Source organism: Mya arenaria, chromosome 3 (assembly GCF_026914265.1).
Source record: "Mya arenaria isolate MELC-2E11 chromosome 3, ASM2691426v1".
Lineage (NCBI taxonomy): Eukaryota > Metazoa > Mollusca > Bivalvia > Myida > Myidae > Mya > Mya arenaria.
This window is the reverse complement of record NC_069124.1, coordinates 64,892,140-64,913,934: the sequence shown is the minus strand read 5'-3', so window position 1 is coordinate 64,913,934 and position 21,795 is coordinate 64,892,140. Positions and strand designations below refer to the sequence as shown.

General features: G+C 34.6%; 1 protein-coding gene across 3 annotated transcripts; it reads left to right on the top strand.

Annotated features, from left to right (window-relative positions):
- The first annotated feature begins 1,845 nt into the window (after positions 1-1,845).
- Positions 1,846-21,472, top strand: LOC128228180 (uncharacterized). 3 transcript variants are annotated; one of them, XM_052939341.1, is made up of 15 exons: positions 1,846-2,143; positions 4,662-4,789; positions 5,468-5,614; positions 9,147-9,241; positions 9,520-9,705; positions 10,406-10,429; positions 11,546-11,569; positions 12,640-12,666; positions 14,850-15,168; positions 15,548-15,596; positions 15,887-16,077; positions 16,292-16,541; positions 17,638-17,753; positions 18,010-18,128; positions 20,402-21,472. In XM_052939341.1, exons 1-15 carry the CDS (start codon positions 2,020-2,022, stop codon positions 20,502-20,504), a joined length of 1,902 nt encoding a protein of 633 aa, XP_052795301.1. In that variant the 5' UTR covers positions 1,846-2,019; the 3' UTR covers positions 20,505-21,472. The 3 variants fall into 3 exon arrangements, with proteins under 3 accessions (XP_052795301.1, XP_052795300.1, XP_052795302.1); XM_052939340.1 differs by having other exon boundaries at positions 15,548-15,608; XM_052939342.1 differs by lacking the exon at positions 12,640-12,666 and having other exon boundaries at positions 15,548-15,608.
- Positions 21,473-21,795: the final 323 nt, after the last annotated feature.

Here is a 21,795-nt window from a genome sequence, read left to right as displayed (position 1 = left end):
TGAAATATCAAATATCCATTTCCCCAAGTTGAAAGTATAAAAACTAAATTTGTAAAAGAATCAAAAGCAACAAGAAAAGTTTACTACATCAAACACTAAACAAAGAACGGGGTATCATTATCTTACTGCAAAACTTATTTATGTTCAATTGTTTATTGGCCAGTCCATATTCAAGCATGGACCTCGCGTTTTTTTTAATAAACTTCGTTAACTAAATGTATTCAACCAAAATGCTGCGATAATACATTGCTATATCATTTATACGAAATCTTTTTCCAACTTCGCTGTGCCTGTCAATATTTAAACAATTCACTTATATTTACTTTGTAATTATGAACGCCTTTGTAAATCTGAAGGAAAAACTGAAGGACGAAATAAATAAGTGTTATCACTGTCAAAGCAAAAACCTCGATTGGCAAATCGGGTGGTGTGTAAGCTCATTTATACTCGCAGTCGGGTAAGGCCCATTCGGCGAGTGTTCGATAAGATTGTATTAGGTTTTAGGAGCATAGTAAACAGACTGAGTGTAACCCTGGGAAGAGCTTAACGCTTTTAACCTTCTTCTATACCGCAGCACGAAAACCTCGTACATTGCCGCCAATATCCTACCGCCCAACGTCAATTTATAAAACAGAAGTAATACTATACCAGAAGTAATAAACAACTGTGGACGATTATCCTTTCATATTTGCTTTAATTCCCTTTCGCGAACTCCAACGGCATAATGTTACATAATGTTTTCTACGGCCAATAAATATTTATTTTATTGAATGTCAAGATTTCAATACATTTTAATACATTTAAACATGATGGATGGGAAGGAGTGTGGTATTAAGCATTCGACAAAAGAAACCAGATACTCTATGGTCGCCATTTTCCACCGCCAGCTATCTGTTTCTCTAGATCTATTACTTGACTATTTTAAACAGAAACTAGTAATTTAATAATCTGTTATCTGTAATCTGTTGATTGCTTAATTGTGACATTGACAATAAACCGATCTGGTCGTAAGTGCACATTGTCTCAATTGTGGGTAGTTACTTCCAAATCCTTCAAGCGGTTATATTATATATAAATTTATATCCATATATTTATAACCTTTGATGTCTAAGTTTGACCTTGACATTGAACCGACCTGATTGTGATATGCGCTCTGCACATAGTTTTAATATGTTGAACCCTTAAGCAGATTAAAAGATATGGAGCGGACACGTATTGTGACGGATATACAGACAGACAGACGGACGGATGGACGGACAACTAAAGCAAAACATCAATATGCCTCCTCATCATAGTGGTATACATGATTACTGCACATCATCACGTTAATATACGTCGCACGCGCTGTTTGGTGAAATATTTAATAAAGATATTTATATAGAACAAATTTAATAAAAAATGTTTTGGATCGAGTCATACGACCCTTAGGCTGGTAAATCGACATACACGCGTCCTCGCATGTCATATATTATTAAGCTAATATACTCTATTTAGGTTTCCCGTGTTCACTGTGGTCATATGTGAAAGGTGTCGTTAATCAACATACATTTGGCGGTTTTTGCTGAGCTTAATTGTATTATCTAGAAGTGTTACCTATAGATACAGGGAACCTTCTTCAAACAAGCAAACTACCAGCATTTAAACAGGTACTCTGTTTAAATAAATTGTGTATTATTATTTAGTTTAAACTGCGAGTTCTAAACTATTTCTTTTTAAGCTAGAAAGGCTACTGTTTATAGAAACGTTAATCAAAATAGCATAATTCTTTCAAAGCCTTGCTCATTGAAACCCATTGAACTTATTCCAAACCAGTCAGTATTAGACAATGGTTCTAATTGTCTTGTCTCCTAAATTAAGCTAACATGCTCGCTCAGTATAGTCGATTATATTGATTCACAATTTTGAGTCAATACAATTGGAAATTATCATCCATATTCGTAGAACGATGCACAATATCTTTAGGTACCGCACATTTGCAAAGTCATAACACTTAACTTCTTACAACAGAACATTAGCAAGATGAGTGAAATGATGGTTTATATAAATGACGGCGCGTGTCATCGTTACGTGTCTAATACAGTCAATATACAGAAACGGAATTTGATGGTCATCGCCAAGTTGGACAATGGATTCTTCTATCCGGGTATGACCTTTGTTTAACTTATGTCCATGTCATTTTTGCGTAACATCGTGGGCACTTTATTATTTATATAAAAAATACTGATTGAAACTTTCCACAATACACTAAATGCTAGTATTGTTAGGCATTACCAAAGTGTGGGGGTGGGGAGACAATTTTTTTCACAATACACTACCTGCTAGTAAAGATTGAAATTGCAAAAGTGTGTGGGAGGGGTGGAGGGGCTTCAATACTTACTATTATATGCTATATGGTAATACATTGTTAGGCATTACCAAAGTGTGCGTGTGTGTGTGTGGAGGGGGTAGCATTATCAAAGCCTTTGAGCGGTGGGCGAGAGGGATGGCAGAGGCTTGTATTTTTACACAGTACACTAAATGCTAGTATATTTAGGCATAACCAAAGTGTTGGGGGGAGTCAATGTTCGAATAGTTAGTCAATACCAAAGTGATTACAAGTCTAGTTCCACTTTCGGATACAAGAAAGGAAAAACAAAACGATAAGAAAAATGTCTACTATTACACCAATGGAAGCTCAAGACCTACCAGCCAGGTGAGGATACACACATAACCTTATTTGTTTCGAGTACCCAAAACCTTCCAGTCAGGTGAGGATTAACATATAGCCTATGTTGTTTGGAGCACACAATCTTACTAGTCTGGTGAGGCTACACATATAACCTGTTGTGTTTGAAGACCCAAACCCTCCCAGCCAGGTGAGGATACACATATAACCTAATTTCTTTGGACGCCCAAATCCTAACAGAGAGGTGAGACTACACATATAATCTATTTCGTTTAGAACAACCAAACCTACTAGCCTGGAGAGACTACACATATAATCTATTTTGTTTGGACGCCAAAAATCTACCAGCCAGATGAGGCTACACATATAACCTATTATATTCGGACGCAAAAATCTACCAACCAGGTAAGATTATATATATGACCTTTTCTGTTTGGACGCCGAAAATCTACCAGCCAGATGAGGCTACACATATAACCTATTATATTCGGACGCAAAAATCTACCAACCAGGTAAGGCTATATATATGACCTTTTCTGTTTGGACGCCGAAAATCTACCAGCCAAATGAGGCTACACATATAACCTATTATATTCGGACGCAAAAATCTACCAACCAGGTAAGGCTATATATATGACCTTTTCTGTTTGTACGCCGAAAATCTACCAGCCAGATGAGGCTACACATATAACCTATTTTGTTTGGAAGCCCAAAACCTACCAGCCAGGTATATTTATAACCTATTCTGTTTGGACGCCCAAAATCTACCAGCCAGGTATATTTATAACCTATTCTGTTTGGACGCCCAAAATCTACCAGCCAGGTGAGGCTACATATAACCCATAATGTGTGGCCTTATCCATTTTCGAAAAATTCGTAAATAACGTTTCGAAAAACAGGTTACTTTTTTTGAAATTTGATATTCTAATTAAATATGCACCATTGTCTTTGCACAGATTTTATCAGCAATAATTGATTGCATTGCAAATATTAAGGTATCAATACAGTCATCAAGGTTTGTCTCAGAGCCAATTTCAATACAATTTATTTTTTATAGTCCTTACATGACGTGATATTAATTATTAAAGAACTTTTTATTGCACATATTTCAAAAAATTCAGCTTCAACTATAAAATCCTTGAAAAAGCGTAAAATATTATGATCAATAACTCACAACATGATGTATGGCATTAAAAGGTATGCTATCATACAATTGATTATTCTTCTAAGTGTATAATATGGTGAGTTACGCTACTATGCCTATGATTAAGATCATTCATTTATGTGTCAAGTATGTGTCATGCCGATGATTAAGATCATTCATATAAGTGTAAAGCATATGTCATGGCGATGATTAAGATCATTCATATAAGTGTAAAACATGCCCCATTGGTTTGATAAAGATCATTTACATAAGAGTAAAACATCGGCCTTTGGTTTTATAATGATCATTTACATAAGTGTAAAGCATGTCATGGGGATGATTAAGATCATTTACATAGGTGTAAAACATGTAATGGAGATGCTCAAAATCATTCATATAAGTGTAAAACATGCGCCATGGCGATGGTTAAGATCATTGATATTAGTGTAAAACATGTGTCATGGCTATGATTAAGATCATTCATATAAGTGTAAAGCATGTGCCTTTGGTATGATAAAGAACATTTATAAAAGTGTAAAACATGTACCATTGATATGATAAAGATCATTTACATTAGTGTAAAGCATGTCATGGGGATGATTAAGATCATTTACATAAGTGTAAAGTATGTCATGGAGATGCTCAAGATCATTTATACAAGTGTCAAGAATGTTATGGATAGGATTAAGATCATTCATTTTAGTGTAAAACATGTCATACAGAGGATTAAGATCATTATTATAAGTGTGAAGCATGTCATGCAGACGATTAAGATCACTTATATAAATGTAAAGTATGAAAATGTACGCTTTCTCGATTCCGCATTAAATCTAACGTAAATTCAATTCTTAGGCCATGTCATCCAACAGTGGGGCAAACCGGAAGAAGCAGAAGTAAATTTCTACCAGTGGGGTAGGAGGCGTGTTCACCGGAACAACGTTATTTCCATTGGCGGAGCTGTGTCCTGCCCGCCGCTACACGTAAGAACACCCATATCAAACTGAGTTTAAACAGTAACTTCAACTACTTTATAATATAACATCCTACAAGTATTTGACATGTATTTGCAAATATTGTATATCATATCAGTTAAAAGATCTTGGATAACAAATTATGTGAGTCCATGTTGCTTCATTTCATCTTTAATGTATGGATATAACTAAAATATTGTACTATGAGCATTAAATAGATAAGCCGTTAACTTGTTAATCATTTTTTCCCCAATTCATAACTCGCGATTAGCGTCCAATATATGTACTGTATTGATTCTTCTTATTAACTCATTTCAGTTTTAGTTTCAATAGTTTATTTCGCTTTAAAGGATTTGTGGTGACTACTAACATGTTTCATATAATGTTCAACTTGTCAAACCTTTTATTCAACAAACCTACATATCCATGAAGGGCACTTAGTTGGTACAATTTCTTTTCTAAATGATTAGAGGTCAATTCTTCTCAAAAGATAACAAACAAGGGGTTTAACTGGGCGGGGGGGAGGAATTATATTCTATTTTACGAGGGAAAAGGTGCCCATCATTACCGCCACACCTAGTTCTTATGAAAACAAAGGATAGATACGAATCACACAAGTTGCATATACATTTACATGCCACGTATGGTTGTACTACCTGTATTGTTAAAAAAACGCTTGTTTGCCAGGTTTGGGACTACGTTTTGACGCGGATGAGAGTGATGGGACCGAGCGGTATGTATATGCAGTATATGCCGGGCCGAGTCTGCTACGTGCCTCGTCTACCGCCCCTCGAACACAGATTCTACTCCGTTAGACTTTACAATGGCAAAGTTGTAAGTTCTTTAATATGAATTACTAGATATTTCATTTGGCACCATTTGCCGATTTGTTTTTGTTATATAAAGGGGCAATGTGGTCACATTTTAATCACATTTTTCATTATTGTTTTTTTTATTTGAAGTCAGTGTAGGAAATATTATTCTTTCCACAACCTCCTATATATGCAAACCAAAATAAAGGTATTTCTTCTAACCGTGAATAAAGTACATTCTGAAAGAAAAATCCATCGAAATCACAAATACATCCGAAGCAGCTGTCTCGGTTCGATTAAAACTGTTCATTGGCGACAGTAGCGATTAATACAAGACCGGCTATTCCCTAGTTAAAAATATATATGTTTTGATTTATACCAGCTTTCCAACCCCGGTTACGAGTTCAAGGCCGTGATGACACAACAGAAGTTCAAATTGCGGTGTATTGTTTATTGGCTAATTGCCATTTTAATCATAGGTTATGCTTTGACTTATCAACGTTCCTTAATGACAGACACGGCGAAAAGTATTAGACCAAATTAGAACCAAAAAACCAACGAAGGTAATACAACTCAAGATGGGGGGTGGGGGGCGTGGCTGGCTCTTACTGCAGCAAATAGAAATGGAAAAGTTATATAATTTAAACATTGTGAAATCGTTAAGAGCTATATACCAGGCAAAAATGATTAGTAAATAATCATGTTTTCTCTATCGATTGATGATATTACAATTATGTCGTTTGCAGAAGGAATTTCTGTTATTTTAGAATGAAAAACAGAGGTAGTATGTTGAGGAAAATTGAGGTGTAATGCGGTTATTGATGTAGTGAAGGAGGTATTCTTGCATGTATGTATATATTCAAGAAATGAATGTCCTCGAATGAAACTGTTTCCTACGCTTTATGTTTGCTCGTTATGAAAGGATGCAAACTTAATGCACTATTTATGATTTTCATACTTAATATTAAAACGTTTGCACAGTTAAGCAATTTATTTTATGTATTATATATCGTGTTTGGCCAAGGGGACAAGTATTTTTTTATATTTTATATATATAATTGATGTTGAACGTATCAGAAATGTTCTCTTCTACATTCCAATAACAGACACAATTCCGAACAGAAATAACATAAATTGTCATTTGAATAACAACTAGATTGTTGGTTTGATTCAGTAAATGTATTTCTTTTGAAAACTCCTCTGAATTTACATCAGTGTCACTCTTATATTTGTTATATTAACTTTCTTCCATGAATACTATTTACAATTTCATCATTGGAATTCGTTTCCATTTTTCAATTATTTGGTTAAAGTTTGATGGAATACAATAAGTTATGCTTTACTTCGCCAAGCACAGATTTTTCTATTTCATTTTGTTATAAATCTTTATAAACGTTCACTTCAATATCACATGTAAATACTGATTATTGCAATCAATATACAAGTACATGATTTACATGTGTCAATACTGACTATGGTTATCAATATACGTGTACTCCAGCTACACATGCCAATACTGACTATGTCAATCGATGAACGTGTACTTGAGTTACACATGTCAAATACGGACTAGGGCTTTCGATAAATATGCACATCAATTATACATATCAATACAGACTATGGTTTTTAATATACGTTTACTTTAGTTGCACGGCCAGTGATTATCGACAAACGTTTACTTGAGTTACAGAGAGGAATACTGACCATAGATATGGATAAACGTGTACTTGGGTTACACACGTCAATACTGACTATAGCTATGGATGTACATGTCGTGAGTAACACATGGCAATACTGACTATAGATATGGATAAACGTGTAGTTGGGTTACACACGTCAATACTGATTATAGATATGGATAAACGTGTACTTGAGTTAATAATGTCAATACTGACTATAGCTATGGATAAACGTGTAAGTGAGTTACACACGTCAATACTGACTGTAGCTATTGATGTACGTCTTCTTAAGTTAAAGATTTACTAGAGTTTAACATGCCAATACTGACTATTGTTATCGATTTACGTGTACTTGAGTTATACCTGTCAATCCTAACTAAATCTATTGGTATATATATGTCAATACTGACTATAGCTATGGATATACGTGTAGTTGAGTTACACATGGCAAAACTGACTATAGCTATGGATATACGTGTATTTGAGTTACACATGGCAATACTAACAATAGCTATGGGTATACGTGTAGTTGAGTTACACACGTCAATACTGACTATAGCTATGGATATACGTGTACTTGAGTAACTCATGTCAATACTGACTATAGCTATGGATATACGTGTAGTTGAGTTACACACGTCAATACTGACTATAGCTATTGATAAACGTGTACTTGAGTAACTCATGTCAATACTGACTATAGCTATGGATATACGTGTACTTGACTAACTCATGTCAATACTGACTATAGCTATGGATATACGTGTACTTAAGTTACACACGTCAATACTGACTATAGCTATGGATATACGTGTACTTGAGTTACACACGTCAATACTGACTATAGCTATGTATATACGTGTAGTTGAGTTACACATGTCAATACTGACTATAGCTATGGATGTACGTGTAGTTGAGTTACACATGTCAATACAGACTATAGCTGTGGATATACGTGTACTTGAGTTACACACGTCAATACTGACTAAAGCTTTGGATATACGTGTACTTGAGTTACACATGTCAATACTGACTTTAGCTATGGATATACGTGTACTTGAGTTACACATGTCAATACTGACTATAGCTATGAGTATACGTGTAGTTGAGTTGCACACGTCAATATTGACTATAGCTATGTATATACGTGTACTTGAGTTACACACGTCAATATTGACTATAGCTATGGATATACGTGTACTTGAGTTGCACACGTCAATATTGACTATAGCTATGTATATACGTGTACTTGAGTTACACACGTCAATATTGACTATAGCTATGGATATACGTGTACTTGAGTTACACACGTCAATATTGACTATAGCTATGGATATACGTGTACTTGAGTTACACATGTCAATACTGACTAAAGCTATGGATGTACGTGTACTTGAGTTACACATGGCAATACTGACTAAAGCTATGGATACAAGTGTATGTGTATTAGATAGTTCGACTATCCTAACGATAATATGAGCTCACGAGAATAAAGTAGTAATAAACTGAATTGCCTTTGTAAGAAAAGCGAAAAGAAGGGTCATGCTCTATATCCAAAAATGTTCTTACATTGCAACGAAAGGAAACACACATAAACATCAACTTATACGAAAGTAAATGAATGCATTTCTTTTTTATTTTATTATTTTATATACATGTATTGATTTTGGGAAAGAGAAAATAAATACCAGTGTGTTCTAAGAAATACAAGGAGGCAACCGTTTTGCATCTTAATAAAAAGGACAGTAATTTATATAAATATATAAGAAAGGTGCCTTACAGAATAAGTATGTTATTTAATCATTAATTCAAGTACAAATGCAAAATATAATAATACTTTAATAACGAAAACACAATATTGTTGAAATACGCTAGGTGGAGAAGAAGCGAAGAATGCTGGTAAAGATCGGCAAGTCACGCTACCTTGGAATACTCAGCGGTATCGGACTGGACTGTTGCCTGCGGGAAAGGTATTAATTGAATACATGCAGCTGCACAAATACATGCCATATGTGTGTTGATTTTTAGAATTACTTATATTAAAAACATTTATATGAAAATCACCAATAGATTAAGTCTCCATTAAACACTATACCTGTACAGTTTTTGTTTAACAATGGCGGCATTTGCACGGTAAATGTTCATCAAATTTTGTTGGTGCCGTATGTAAATATTTAATCATTAGAAAGATCTATTTTCGTTGTATCTTTATTTTCAACTTCAAACAGTAGTTTAAATTGTAATGCAGGCGCCAATCATTGGCTGTTGATGATGATGATGATGATGATGACGATGATGATGATGATGATGATGATGATGATGACGATGACTACCGTTGGGTTAAAAAATATCATGATGGCATGGATGATGTTGGTAATGATTGTAAAAAGAAACCACAAAACGAACGAAGGAATAGAAAAGACGCCAACGGCAGGTAAACAAAAAATATACTTATATTAAATATAGTAAAACCCCATTGGCTCGAACTTCAAGGGACTGGCGAAAATACCTCGAGCCTCGGAAAATTCAAGCCAAGCGGGAATGCCACAGAGGAATTCGAGCCAAGCGAGTTCGAGCCAAAAGGGGTTCTACACTACGGTATAATTAGTTGGTGCGTGTGTGGAGTCTTGTTTATCGTTTTTTTATTGTTTGGTTTAGAAACAAAAGGTGTTTGTGTTAAGTGTAAACATGGCGACGATACAATGTCTTTGAATCGTTAAACACTGCCTTGAAATATTCATCAGAACACTGTACTAGAAGTTAAGCTGGTGTCATGAGGAAAAAAGATTTATCGTGGATACATTTTTCCTAAATCCTAAACATCAATAGTGGCTAAATATATTATTGGTGCTCCTTTACTTACTTAAAATATTATGGATGCACTGCTTTGTATTGATGCACCCATAATATATTAATATATGGATGCACTATATATAAACGTATGGGTGTCAACACTCTTCACCCACTTATACGTAAAACCAGGGAGGTTCTGATGGAATTTGTTTACATTGAACAATATGGAATTTGAGATGTTTTATTTCGTTTAAAGCATAGTTTGAGAACCATAAAAGTTAACATCATTGTAAAAAAGTAAACTTCGTATATGGTCTAACTAGAGTTCTATTTATTTCCAGAGGCAGAAAAAAGAAGGAAAGAAGGTACAAATTAAGTTTTACAAGAAAATGCAATTATCAATATCTGAATTGTATCGACTTAAGTGTAAATATTTAAACAAAGATGGATTAACGAAATATTATGTAAATACCATATGGCAGCATATGTGACATTGAGTGATTGATATTGTCAACCCGAGAGCAGAATGTCACCAGAGGCATTTCGAGGGGTGCCAATATCAATTTCACACATGCTGGTATATGTATTTATTATATTATACCGAACAAAATTAAGTACATAAAAAGTTTTAAATGTTTTTAATTCATTTAGTTAAACGAGTTTAACATGTTTACTTGCTGAAAATTCCTGTTTTCTGATGTTTTTGTGTACACATTAAATAGTGACGTCAATGTTGTATGTGTATAAGGGATGTAATCACTTCATGATTAAGCTTATATTGAAGCAGTTATTTGCACATTGTTAGATATTTAAAATATCACTGCTGTCACATGATCTGACAGTTTATTTCCGCTTGGCCACGTGTCAATAAGGTTGATAGTCAAAATATCACTTTTCGGGTAATGGGATTTTTATCATTAAAGACAAAAGTATGGTATAATAAAACTAATAACTGTACTAAAAATAAACTAACAAATACCAAAAATTCATCTTCAATATCAATTGATTTGCAACACAAATAATATCATTACTTTCGAGTTTGTTTTTTTCTGTCGAACACACCATTGAATCTATTTCAATTGCCCGATTCACCTGCTTCAAATCATCATGACTCGCTATCATAATAATTGTGCGGCGATTTCAAATGGACAAATTATCCTTGCGAACACTGGCATGTGTGACTACGTACAGTTCAATCATGTGTCCATTTTTTCCAGACGAAGATCCAAGGAAAAAGGAGACAAAAGTTAACAATCAGAATTCTTTCATCTTTAAGCTCAAATTAGGTCAGCGATTGAACATTAATTTTGGTGGTGATCAACAAGAACTTCAAATACCCAAACAACAACAACTGCAGTAACTACAACGGTTGCTGTTGATGATTTTGCTAGTATATCTATTGTGGTGTACATTAAATCATAATAAAGAATAAGTTTGAACTTATAATTACAGTGAGCTTAATTTGATTCCATATTTTTCAGGCACGTGACGAAGAAAGATGAAAGGTAAAGTTATAGTTATTTTCTGTTTATGTGTTAACAGTGAATGTAGACAAGACAATGTCCAATTGCGATACAGGCCCCCTTACTAGTAGCGTTGCTAGAATATGAGAAAAGGAGTTTAATTGATTTAATAATGTGCTGTCAAAAGATTTGCTTTACATTACTATTAGGTACCTACAATAAAAAGTATTGATTTTAATTATAAATTCTTTAAGCCAAATTATTTGCTTAGTTAACTTCCTTCATCTAAAAATCTGAAGTACCTGCGAAAATTAACACCTCCAAATTATGTTTGCAGCATGTGTACATAATCGTTTTCAATGTTAAAACATGTCCAAAACCGTGCTTTAACATGCATGTTTTGATCATATTATAACATATTTGAAAGATCAGTGGCGGGCTAGCGGGAGGCACAAATAAAACGTGCACCTACCCCCCCCCCCCTCCACACACACACACACAGTTGGCCGACAAATGAATATTATGGGGCAATAAAAACACATGGTTCAACCTTAACTTGATATCGAAACAGTAAAAATGCATTGTCTTCATTGTTAAGTTCACAAGATGTTAATAAGTATTATCAAGTGAAATGCATCAACGATTTTATGCGTGTCATTTCAATGACTTAATGAAATAAAAGTTTGAGGCGAGTTGACGGTTGTGCCCTTCCCCCAACGTCATGCACTCCTGAACCCACAGCTGAACATGGTGTATCCCGTATGCAAATTTGCCCCAATGTCCAGCTGATTATCAAATATGGTTAAAAGAGACCAAGATAAACACATATTAAATCATTGATCCAAATGAGATGTCATGACAATGTTTTGTCAATGAAAGTATACACCCAAATGCCGGTTTAATGGTTTGGTTGTGGATATACTTTTAACGATGAGTATTATTACACTAGTGAAATGACTGTATTTTGACTATATTTATCGGCCACGATCTTCCGCTCCAATGGACATAGATTGACCATGTTAAACATACCGTATCGCGTTTGTATCTTACCCCACTGCCAAAACAAGTATGACACTTTTTAACTTGTATGATAAAAATACGGCTTATTTTAGTTGCAGGATTTTTGTTTTAGGAGGAAGGTAATTTGTATGTTTAAGCTACCTCTGCTTCGGCTCTAGCGTATGTCATTATTCATCACTTCTAAAACCATGAGTCCATAAATCCTCCCCCCCCCCTTTTTGAAACCATGAGTACATAAATCCTCCCTCCTCCCGAAACCATGAATCAACAAATCCTTCCCCCTCCCGAAACCATGAGTCCACAAATCCTCCCCCCTCCCGAAACCACAAGTCCACAAATCCTTCCCCCTCCCGAAACTATCAGTCCACAAATCCTTCCCCCTCCCGAAACCATGAGTCCACAAATCCTCACCCCCCTCCCGAAACCATGAATCCACTAATCCTATATCTTATTAGTCAAAAGATGTGACACCAATCACGTGGAACACCGACAATCAAACAGTGCTATCAAATGATTTTTAGTAATACATAGGCTTTACCATATAACCATGTGTCTGTGTTCCATGTGACGTCTTAGATAACACAATACATAATTTTTATAACCAACTAGTGCTTTACATTGATGTTATTCGTTATCCCTTTAACGCAACCTGTTATAATTATATCAGTTGTGCTTCTTTTAAAATTAACACTTTCAGAAATATGTCTGTATCTTTTTATCTTAACTTATCTTTTTTTATCAAATCATTTATTATTTTTTTTATTTTGACTGCTGTCAATATTGTGTTGTTTTGTTTTGGTAGTGTTGTATACTAGAATGTGTATATGTCTTAGTTTTAAAGTACGCTTGGTAGTTACTTAACCCTTTGCCTCTTATATCTATTTATACAGGTTTTAGCATGCTTAATATCCTACTAGTTCCTACTCGTTTTTCTTTATCTGCATTTTTTTATCAGTTGTTACATTTTCATCGATAATGTCTTTAATATCATGCGCCGCTTTTGGTACTTATTTTTTTTAAATCTGCTTTTGTGTCAATAATGTTTGCATGTTTGGATTTATCTTAATCCAATATTAACATAAGACATAAACATATCGTCTGAATAATGTTTTATCTTTTAAATCTTTTATCTAATTATAGCATTAAGAAACAAATTTTCTCAACAGTGATGATTTTATTTTTTCCATATGTTTATAATGTTTTATCTTTTTAGAATCGATGTATCAATAATCAATTAATATGATATCATTCTAAGTTTTAACTATTTTACTAATTTTATTTAACTTTAATCGTAAATGAATGCATTCATGTATTATCTTCCAGGTTCTGCGTTGTGTTATTGATATGTTATGTGATTTGTATTTTGTCTGAAAATAGCTCTGCGAGCTAGTGTTGTAATTTATGTATATCCGTCGCGAAAAAATGTGTTCTTGTATCTCTCATCTCTCATCATGAACCTAAAAATGAGCATAAACAACTATTGTGTAAAACTCAGTTGGTTGTTTTCAGTTCAATTACTTGTTTACAATGGGTACTCATCATGAATTTGGAAATATTTTTCATAATAATGCATGTAGCTTTGCGCAGTAAAACTTAATGCATTTTGTTTTGCAGACCAGAACGATATGGGAACACATATCATCACATTATTTTTATATTTTTTAATCACCTTAAACAACAGGGTAGCGTTTAGGAGAATGGCAACATTCCTGAGAAACAATTGTAAATCCGCGTTTTTCTATCGCATCATCAACAGTTTAGCAATATAACACATTTCTAAAAGTCATTCCTTGAGTGAGAATGAGTCAGTTTTTCAAGAAAAAGATACCTTACGAAAATATCAACTTAAGTTCCGTCTGTTGTGAATGCTATTTGCCGAGCTGTTCGTGCATGCGTTGTCGTTATTCCTTTACACTTAATTGTGCTTGATAATGTATTACCAAAACTTAACTCAATAACTGCATACAGTCGAACCCCGTTGGCCCGACCTCGAATGGGTCAAACTGCTCCTTGGCCCAAACTGGATGTTAAGGACTTATTTTTATATACTGAATGTAAGCATTCCCGCTTGATTCAAACTTTCTGAGGCTTCAGTTATTTTCGACGGTCCCTTGGATTTCGAGCCAACGGGGTTCGACTGTATATAAATAGAAGCACCTAGTTATTTCTTGCATCAAGGTGATTAACTTTCTATTTTAATTTCATGATATTCAAAATGTATTTAACTATGGACTGGTTTTAAATCCTTAAATCGTCATTGTTTCAAATGAAAGTAGCGGTATATTTGTGATCTATGTTGCAGTCTTGAACGTCAGCCAGAAAACGAAAAACACTGTAGCACCACCAAAATTGAAAAGGAAATCCAGACTCTTGGTGACAGAATTGATCAGAACGGAGACAAAATCGGGCAAGAGATCCAGACGTCTCGAATCCAGATTTCGGAGCATTTAATTGCACTTGAGCGACAAATGGAAAACAAAACCGAACAAAATGAAGTGAATGTGCAGATAATCGATGCGAAATTCAATACAGTTAGTTTGGAAATGAGAGAGGAAATACACGCTACTGGTGAAAAGATTGTAAACGAAATTAAAGCTATAGGCGATAAATGTGGTAAAAAGGTTGGTAAACATTATATATACATATAGCTTATTTAAATGGGGGTCTGTTCTTCAAAGTGGGTGTATGGTCGACAATCATGAACATCCTTATGTTAAGAAAGTACAATAAAGCATCGCTAAGTTAATGCTGATAATTTAGATTCGAAAACCTTACGTTTTTCTATTGTGGGACATGTTGAAAAAAGCTTTGACTGGTTTTAAATATTAAAATTAACAAGGTTCAGTTAATTTGAGAGTACTTAAGCTTGTTAATCATGTATACTACACATAAATGTACAGGTTCTAACGTTCCGTATACATTTTCAAAAGCGTTTAACTGCTTGAGGTACCAATCACCAGGAATATAAACTAAATATTCTAAATATTATTATATTTTTAGACCCTGAGACAACATACAACCCCACCCCCAACCCCACCACCACCACCAGGTTTGCACAACTGTATGTTGTATATATGTATATATAACACAATCTGAAGCAGGGGGATATTTTAAAATATATATTCATACAAGGGTTATTCAATTAAAAACGGTAATAATAACAGCTATAAAACTAGAACGAATATAATTTCAATTACTACTGTCAGTTTCTGTCAGTTTGGATGACTTTTAGAAGAAAAATCTAACGGAAGGAAATAACCCACGTTTTACCGCAGAGAGATGAGTACGATCATATACAGAAATGTGATACTAAACTGCACAGTGCTTTCAAAATTGTAGTTGCTGCTGGCCTTAAAGTTGGCGACGAGGTATTGGCCAAGTGGGCGGATGATGGCTGGTATTACTTTGGACAAGTAGTAAGGAGGAGTGCACACGGATTTGTTTGGGTGAAAGATAGCTGTGGCCATATGGAGGAAATCGGTCGTGATTCCATTCTGACGGAAGAGGATCGAATACACCCGCCAATGACGGTTTGAACGATTTTGAACAGTATAATTAGAATTTTAGAAACGTTGAAAATGTGTATTATTTCCACCAAGGGCTTTGATTTTCAAAGTAAACTTAAAATACTCTAATATGAATATGCTCTTAATCAAATGCTTGTTTAAGCACACCACCAATACGACAAAAACAAGTTTGATTAACATTGTGATAGGTTTGTGTGGTTGTTGTTGTTTTTTTCAGAATACAAATTATGTCATAGCGCCTCTGCCACGCTACATATATAGTTTTGGCCCGGGCAAAATTATAAACGGAGGCAGCGAAATTGAATTCTTTAACGGGGACATCGTGAACGTGCGACGTGACATGTATGTCTATAAGATTACCAAAGAAAAATACGAAAGAGATATCAGAGACATTAAGGAACGAGAGGAAGATATGCAGGGTAAAGAAGTCCTCGTGCTGGACAAGGATACTGGACGATTTATACTGAGTAAGTCGGGCAATCACATATCCCGATATTTTTTACGAATACATATAATACTTATAATACTACTGAGCTTCCACATACATGAATGCATATCAACATAAGAATTGATCGGTATGTTGCATACTGGTCGAGCGCACGAAAATTACAAACCAAACCTTATCAACTACATTTTTCTTTTAATGTTTTGATCGACATTTACATTTGTAAAAAGGAATGGCCAGGCGCTTAGCTGCCTAAACGTAAGTACGTGGCTGAAATCACATGGTTCTGACAAAACAAAAATCAGACAAAGTTGCAATATGCATACTTGACTATTCGATCCTAAAACTGTCCATTTTCAAGTATTATATAAAGGACCACAGAACGCACAGAATGCACAAGAATGCACCATGGTTTTCAAAAGTGGTCGAGGTTGGGGCATGCCCCCCGACCACCCTTAGCACAATTATGAATTCACATGAATAAAGTGCTAGCTTCACTCCTGATGGCAGATATTCGAAACTTTAGTCAAATGGCGTCGGGCTTGGTCACACGGAGTGAAGTAATTAATATACGATGACTTCATAACGCCGACCGGATCATGCAATATGAACGTTAGTTTTACTATTTATAAAAGTCTATGGCAATGTGGATACATTCCGATGAACGCAACATATTTGGAATACCTCTGATAATACTAAACTGACGCTTGAGATTAATCAATTGATGTTTTATCGCCTAAAAATATATGTGACACCGATGATATAAGTGACTTCATTAACGCCGCCGCTGTTAGACCTTCCGAATTAATACTTTCTTTAATTGGTTTTCATTGGTCATATATTTGAAATACCGATGAACCCCAATAGTCGGCAATTCGATCCATAAATAATGAAAAATGCAATCTGGGGCGGTTCCAGCAGAGCACGTTCTCAAACGATAATGGTGTATTTTGGGGTTTTCTGTATATTCATATTCGTCCAAATGGGCGTGGCGTTTGCGTAGTTGTGTTTTTATTCGTTTGTACTTACTAAGGAAATCATTTGTTTAGGAATTAAAATGTTAAGATAATTGTGATGGTGTTCGCAAAATAATTACGGTGATCGACCTTTTATTCCAGCCACGATAGAAAACCCTTTGGGCAAGGAAACATTTAAAACCGCTCAAGGCCGTGAGGAACCTGGAAAATTTATTTTGCCACAAAAGCAAGTCTCTGTTTCGGACGCGGCCAGAAAGGTCAGTGTGAACTTTTTTGTATATGCATGTTATAGATGCAAAAAAAAATGCATTTAAACATGTCTTTGGTAATAAGTTATAACCTTCATGTCCAGCTAATAAAATAGCATAACGGCCGTCAATATGTACCGCGCTTTATTATTTAGAACTAAGCAGAAACTACATCATAATTTGTTTCCCCGCCTGCTTAATACATACTATGAGTTCATTATCTTGTTACAATTCGAACTCATTGCCCCATTTATTATACAAGTAGAAGTGGAAGTACGTAGCTGCTCCAGTTGAAAACGGGGATGAAACGTACTACCTGCCAGCAAGGGTAAACTGGTCCACGAACAACGGGGAACCGATTATCACGTATTGCGATGGCACAAGGTACTGTACTTGCTCAGGGATTAATTGTTCAAAGGTCAAAAGAGTATTGCAAAGTTTTTATTGTTTTAGAAAAAGGACAAAACCATTAAATTAATTAATGTGTGTATTCAACACGGTGGTGATCATTCATACCCGCTGAGCTCTTCTCCACTTTCTCCCTTCTATCTGACGATCAACTTCAAAACTGAGTCAATTGTTTCTATTGTATTTTGTGAAAACGAAAACCTAAAATAGTTTTAATAATAATGAAATGAAAAGTAATTTCAAAGTTTCTGAAACTTTCTGCTATGCCATTTCCAATTTGAAAACATTTTGCTTATAATGTAAACACTAATTTTGAGGATACAGAAGCCACCATTGCGACTACAACTGCAACAACAACAACAACAACAACGACAACAACATCAACATAATTAACAATTCTATTATTTTTCAATATAATTTGTATGTTTACATGTATATCAACCAAATATATCTGCAATACTGACAATAGCAATCTGTCACAAATGTGACTCATTTGTAAAAAAAATATTTCTTTGTTAAAAAAAAATTCATGATTTTTTTTAACCTATGAGGAATGTGGTTTCTTTGTACATAAAAAACTGGCTTCGAAAACAAATTTCCCAAGAATTGTGACATATATGTTCGAAATGTGTGACACATATTTTTCCCAGCTGTGAAGAATAGCACCCTATCTTTCCAAGGTGTGAAGAATATGATTTGGTAAAATAAGGTCTCGTATGAAATGCTGCCACAGTCACCGCTCATCGGGCTGATAGTACATACAGTTTCGTATGAATTTAGTGCATTAAGTCAATAATGTATCAAAATAGTTCGCCGGAGTTACCAACCAATGTTCGCAATATTATATATTACAATAGTCATGGTAGTTTTCTGTCAAAACTCAAGTAGCAACTTGGAACATCGGTTTTTGAACAGCGTTGTTTTCAACCCTGTTCAGTGTAGCCACAAACTCGACACTCACAACAGAAAAATCCTATTAATAGTAACAAATGTCGCCAGCCGATTTACCACAAAACATATTGTTTGAGAAAGTGCAGACTATATTAATTGCAAGCTATGTTTCAAATAACCGAGGTAGATTTGACAAAGCAAGAAGCAATCATAACGCAATATCTATTTAAATAATTTAATCTGTTGAACTTAAATAAAGATAACATTAAAGTAGTATCCCTGCACCAAAAGATGAATGAACATCGAAATGTAAACAAAGAATTACTATCCACTCTAAGCGCATCATTCAATCACGTGACACAATGATGAAGCCAAGTGAATTTACAGTCGAAGAGAGATAATCCTGTAATGAGATAATGCAGTAAGTTAATCAGATTGCTCTGCCTTGCCTTTGTAAAGAAGAAGCGGGAAATCCAAGCTTGATTGATTGTCGTGCACATTTGAAGTCTACAGAGATGTTTGTTTTACTTTGTTTTAGAAAACTTAATTGTTTTACTTGGAATCTGATGTTCTGATGGTTAGTATTGATTTGCATGTGTAGTCTTTTGTGTTTGTCTTGGGTTAGCAATGGATTGGAATGATCATTATTTCATTCAGCTGCATTTATTTAGTTTTGTCATGTATTTTTACGACATCTGCAGATTTTGTATTTAAACCAATTATCACACAGTTTCCCTGCTTAAAACATCACGTGATAGCCCACGTGTGAATAACAAGCATGCTAAAGTGCTGACGAGTTACCTGATGATATAGAAATAGAAGAGAGTCGCTGACCATATAGACAATGAAGGAAAAAAAGTTTTGAAATTAAACGTTTTATGCTAACTTTATATGATGTATACATATCTACAATTGTTTGAAATCAATTATTTATTTTTTCATCATTTTTTATTAAGAAACCATTTCTCTTATTCTGTTTTAAAGTTGTTTTGTGAATAACAAGGCAAACATAGGCAAACTCTTTCTAATGAGTAAAGTTTGATTAGTATATATATATACTTATATGTAACACCATATGATGGAGTTCTGCTCGGATTGGTTACGTTCTCCATCACTGTTTGCCTTCTTACACAGCGACATTAATTTTATTGTCAATAAAATATTAATTTTTCATTTACCATCATGCTTCAATAAACCTGGGGTTGTTTTACACGCGGACTCTTAGATTCACTGTGCGACATATCAGCACCTTACTAATACACACATGATCGTAAATCATAATGGTGAAACCCCGTATAAAACCCTGTTCATACAGCGCTTTCAGCGCTTTGATTATCTTCTTGTTGTTGTTTTTTCAGGGAAACAACCGTTGATATTAACAACTGCTATTATCTCAACGAGAATTTATACAACCTCTGTGCCCGGCTTCACAAGAAGAATGAGGAAAACATACCCTTTTGAATATGCTTTGATGCTTGAGACCTGTTTATACATATATAGTATATATCAGATTGGTTTTTGACGTTTCATTTGATACATGATTTCGTCAAAATCCATGTTTTTGTCTCGTTGACATGGTGAAAACAACAAGTATAAAAATATACAAAGTCATGTATAATATGCTAAAAGGATTAAACATCATGTTTTCTGTTTTCAATTATTTGTGTGGGTATTTTTGTATGACATTTTTGTAATTTTGTGAGACAAACAATGTAAAGAATGTATCTACATGCGTTGCTATGCACATTTTCGAGAACCTTAAGAATACCAACCTTGGTTATGTTTTTCTTCCTTTTTTTACTTGTTGCTAATTTGATTCTTGACAATATACTACTGCACGATTATTATACACATAGCTTTTAATTTCATTTTTATAAAGCGTTTTATGTTGCTAGAATCGTTTGTTTCTATTGCTAAGACATCTAGTTCTTATTTAACAATAATACCACTGTTTTGAATTTTAAGTATCGACATTTCAAATTTATATATCAACCATTCAATTTGCGACACATAATTTAAGCGTCGGAATTCATTGCGTTGGTGTTGCTACAAGACAAGACTGTTAAGTGACAATGAATGTATATTTCTTTGCCTCGGTTTGTAACTGTGAAAATATTAGTTTGTTGTTGTTGTTGTTGTTGTCTTCGTTGTTTTTAAGCAAAGTTTTATTTCGTTTCACAGGCATGCATGTAATCGTCGGCAACCACGGTACTAAATTGCGGTATTCTTAATAACAAATCATAGCGTGGTAGTGTATCTGGGTATCCGACGATAACATACATGTAGCAAAAGTGTGTCTGATACGCTTGTTGCCTTTTTTCATTATTGTACGCCTTTTTAACAAAATGCATTTTAAACTACACTGTATGACTTATTTCATGGTGTCGTTGTTTAAGTAGTTTTTTTATAAAATGTTTTATTTGCATTTAGAGAGCTTTATGATCCTTTAATTGTTCGCATAATGCCTATGTTGGTCTTGGCTATAGCTTGTTGTGGAAGCAAGAGTGTAAAAGCTCATTATTTTGTTAGAAACAGCAATAAGTTATGTCAAAACAAACATAGTGTGTGGGGGAGATGTGTGTGTGTGTGTGTGCGTGTGTGCGTGCGTGCGTGCATGCGTGCGTGCGTGCGTGCGTGCGTGCGTGCGTGCGTGCGTGCGCGCGCGAGCTCTTAGCAGTATTTTTGTTGGTCCATATCACCAATGTACTGAATCTATAAACGAGACTCAAGACTTAACGTTGAATTAAATCAA

Bases quoted from the DNA above. Each gene is read 5' to 3' on its own strand.
- LOC128228180 (XM_052939340.1), top strand. From the start codon at position 2,020: ATGAGTGAAATGATGGTTTATATAAATGACGGCGCGTGTCATCGTTAC. The intron at 2,144-4,661 runs GTATGACCTTTG...TTCAATTCTTAG, and splicing joins CAATGGATTCTTCTATCCGG to GCCATGTCATCCAACAGTGG. The intron at 10,430-11,545 runs GTACAAATTAAG...CATATTTTTCAG, and splicing joins AGAAAAAAGAAGGAAAGAAG to GCACGTGACGAAGAAAGATG.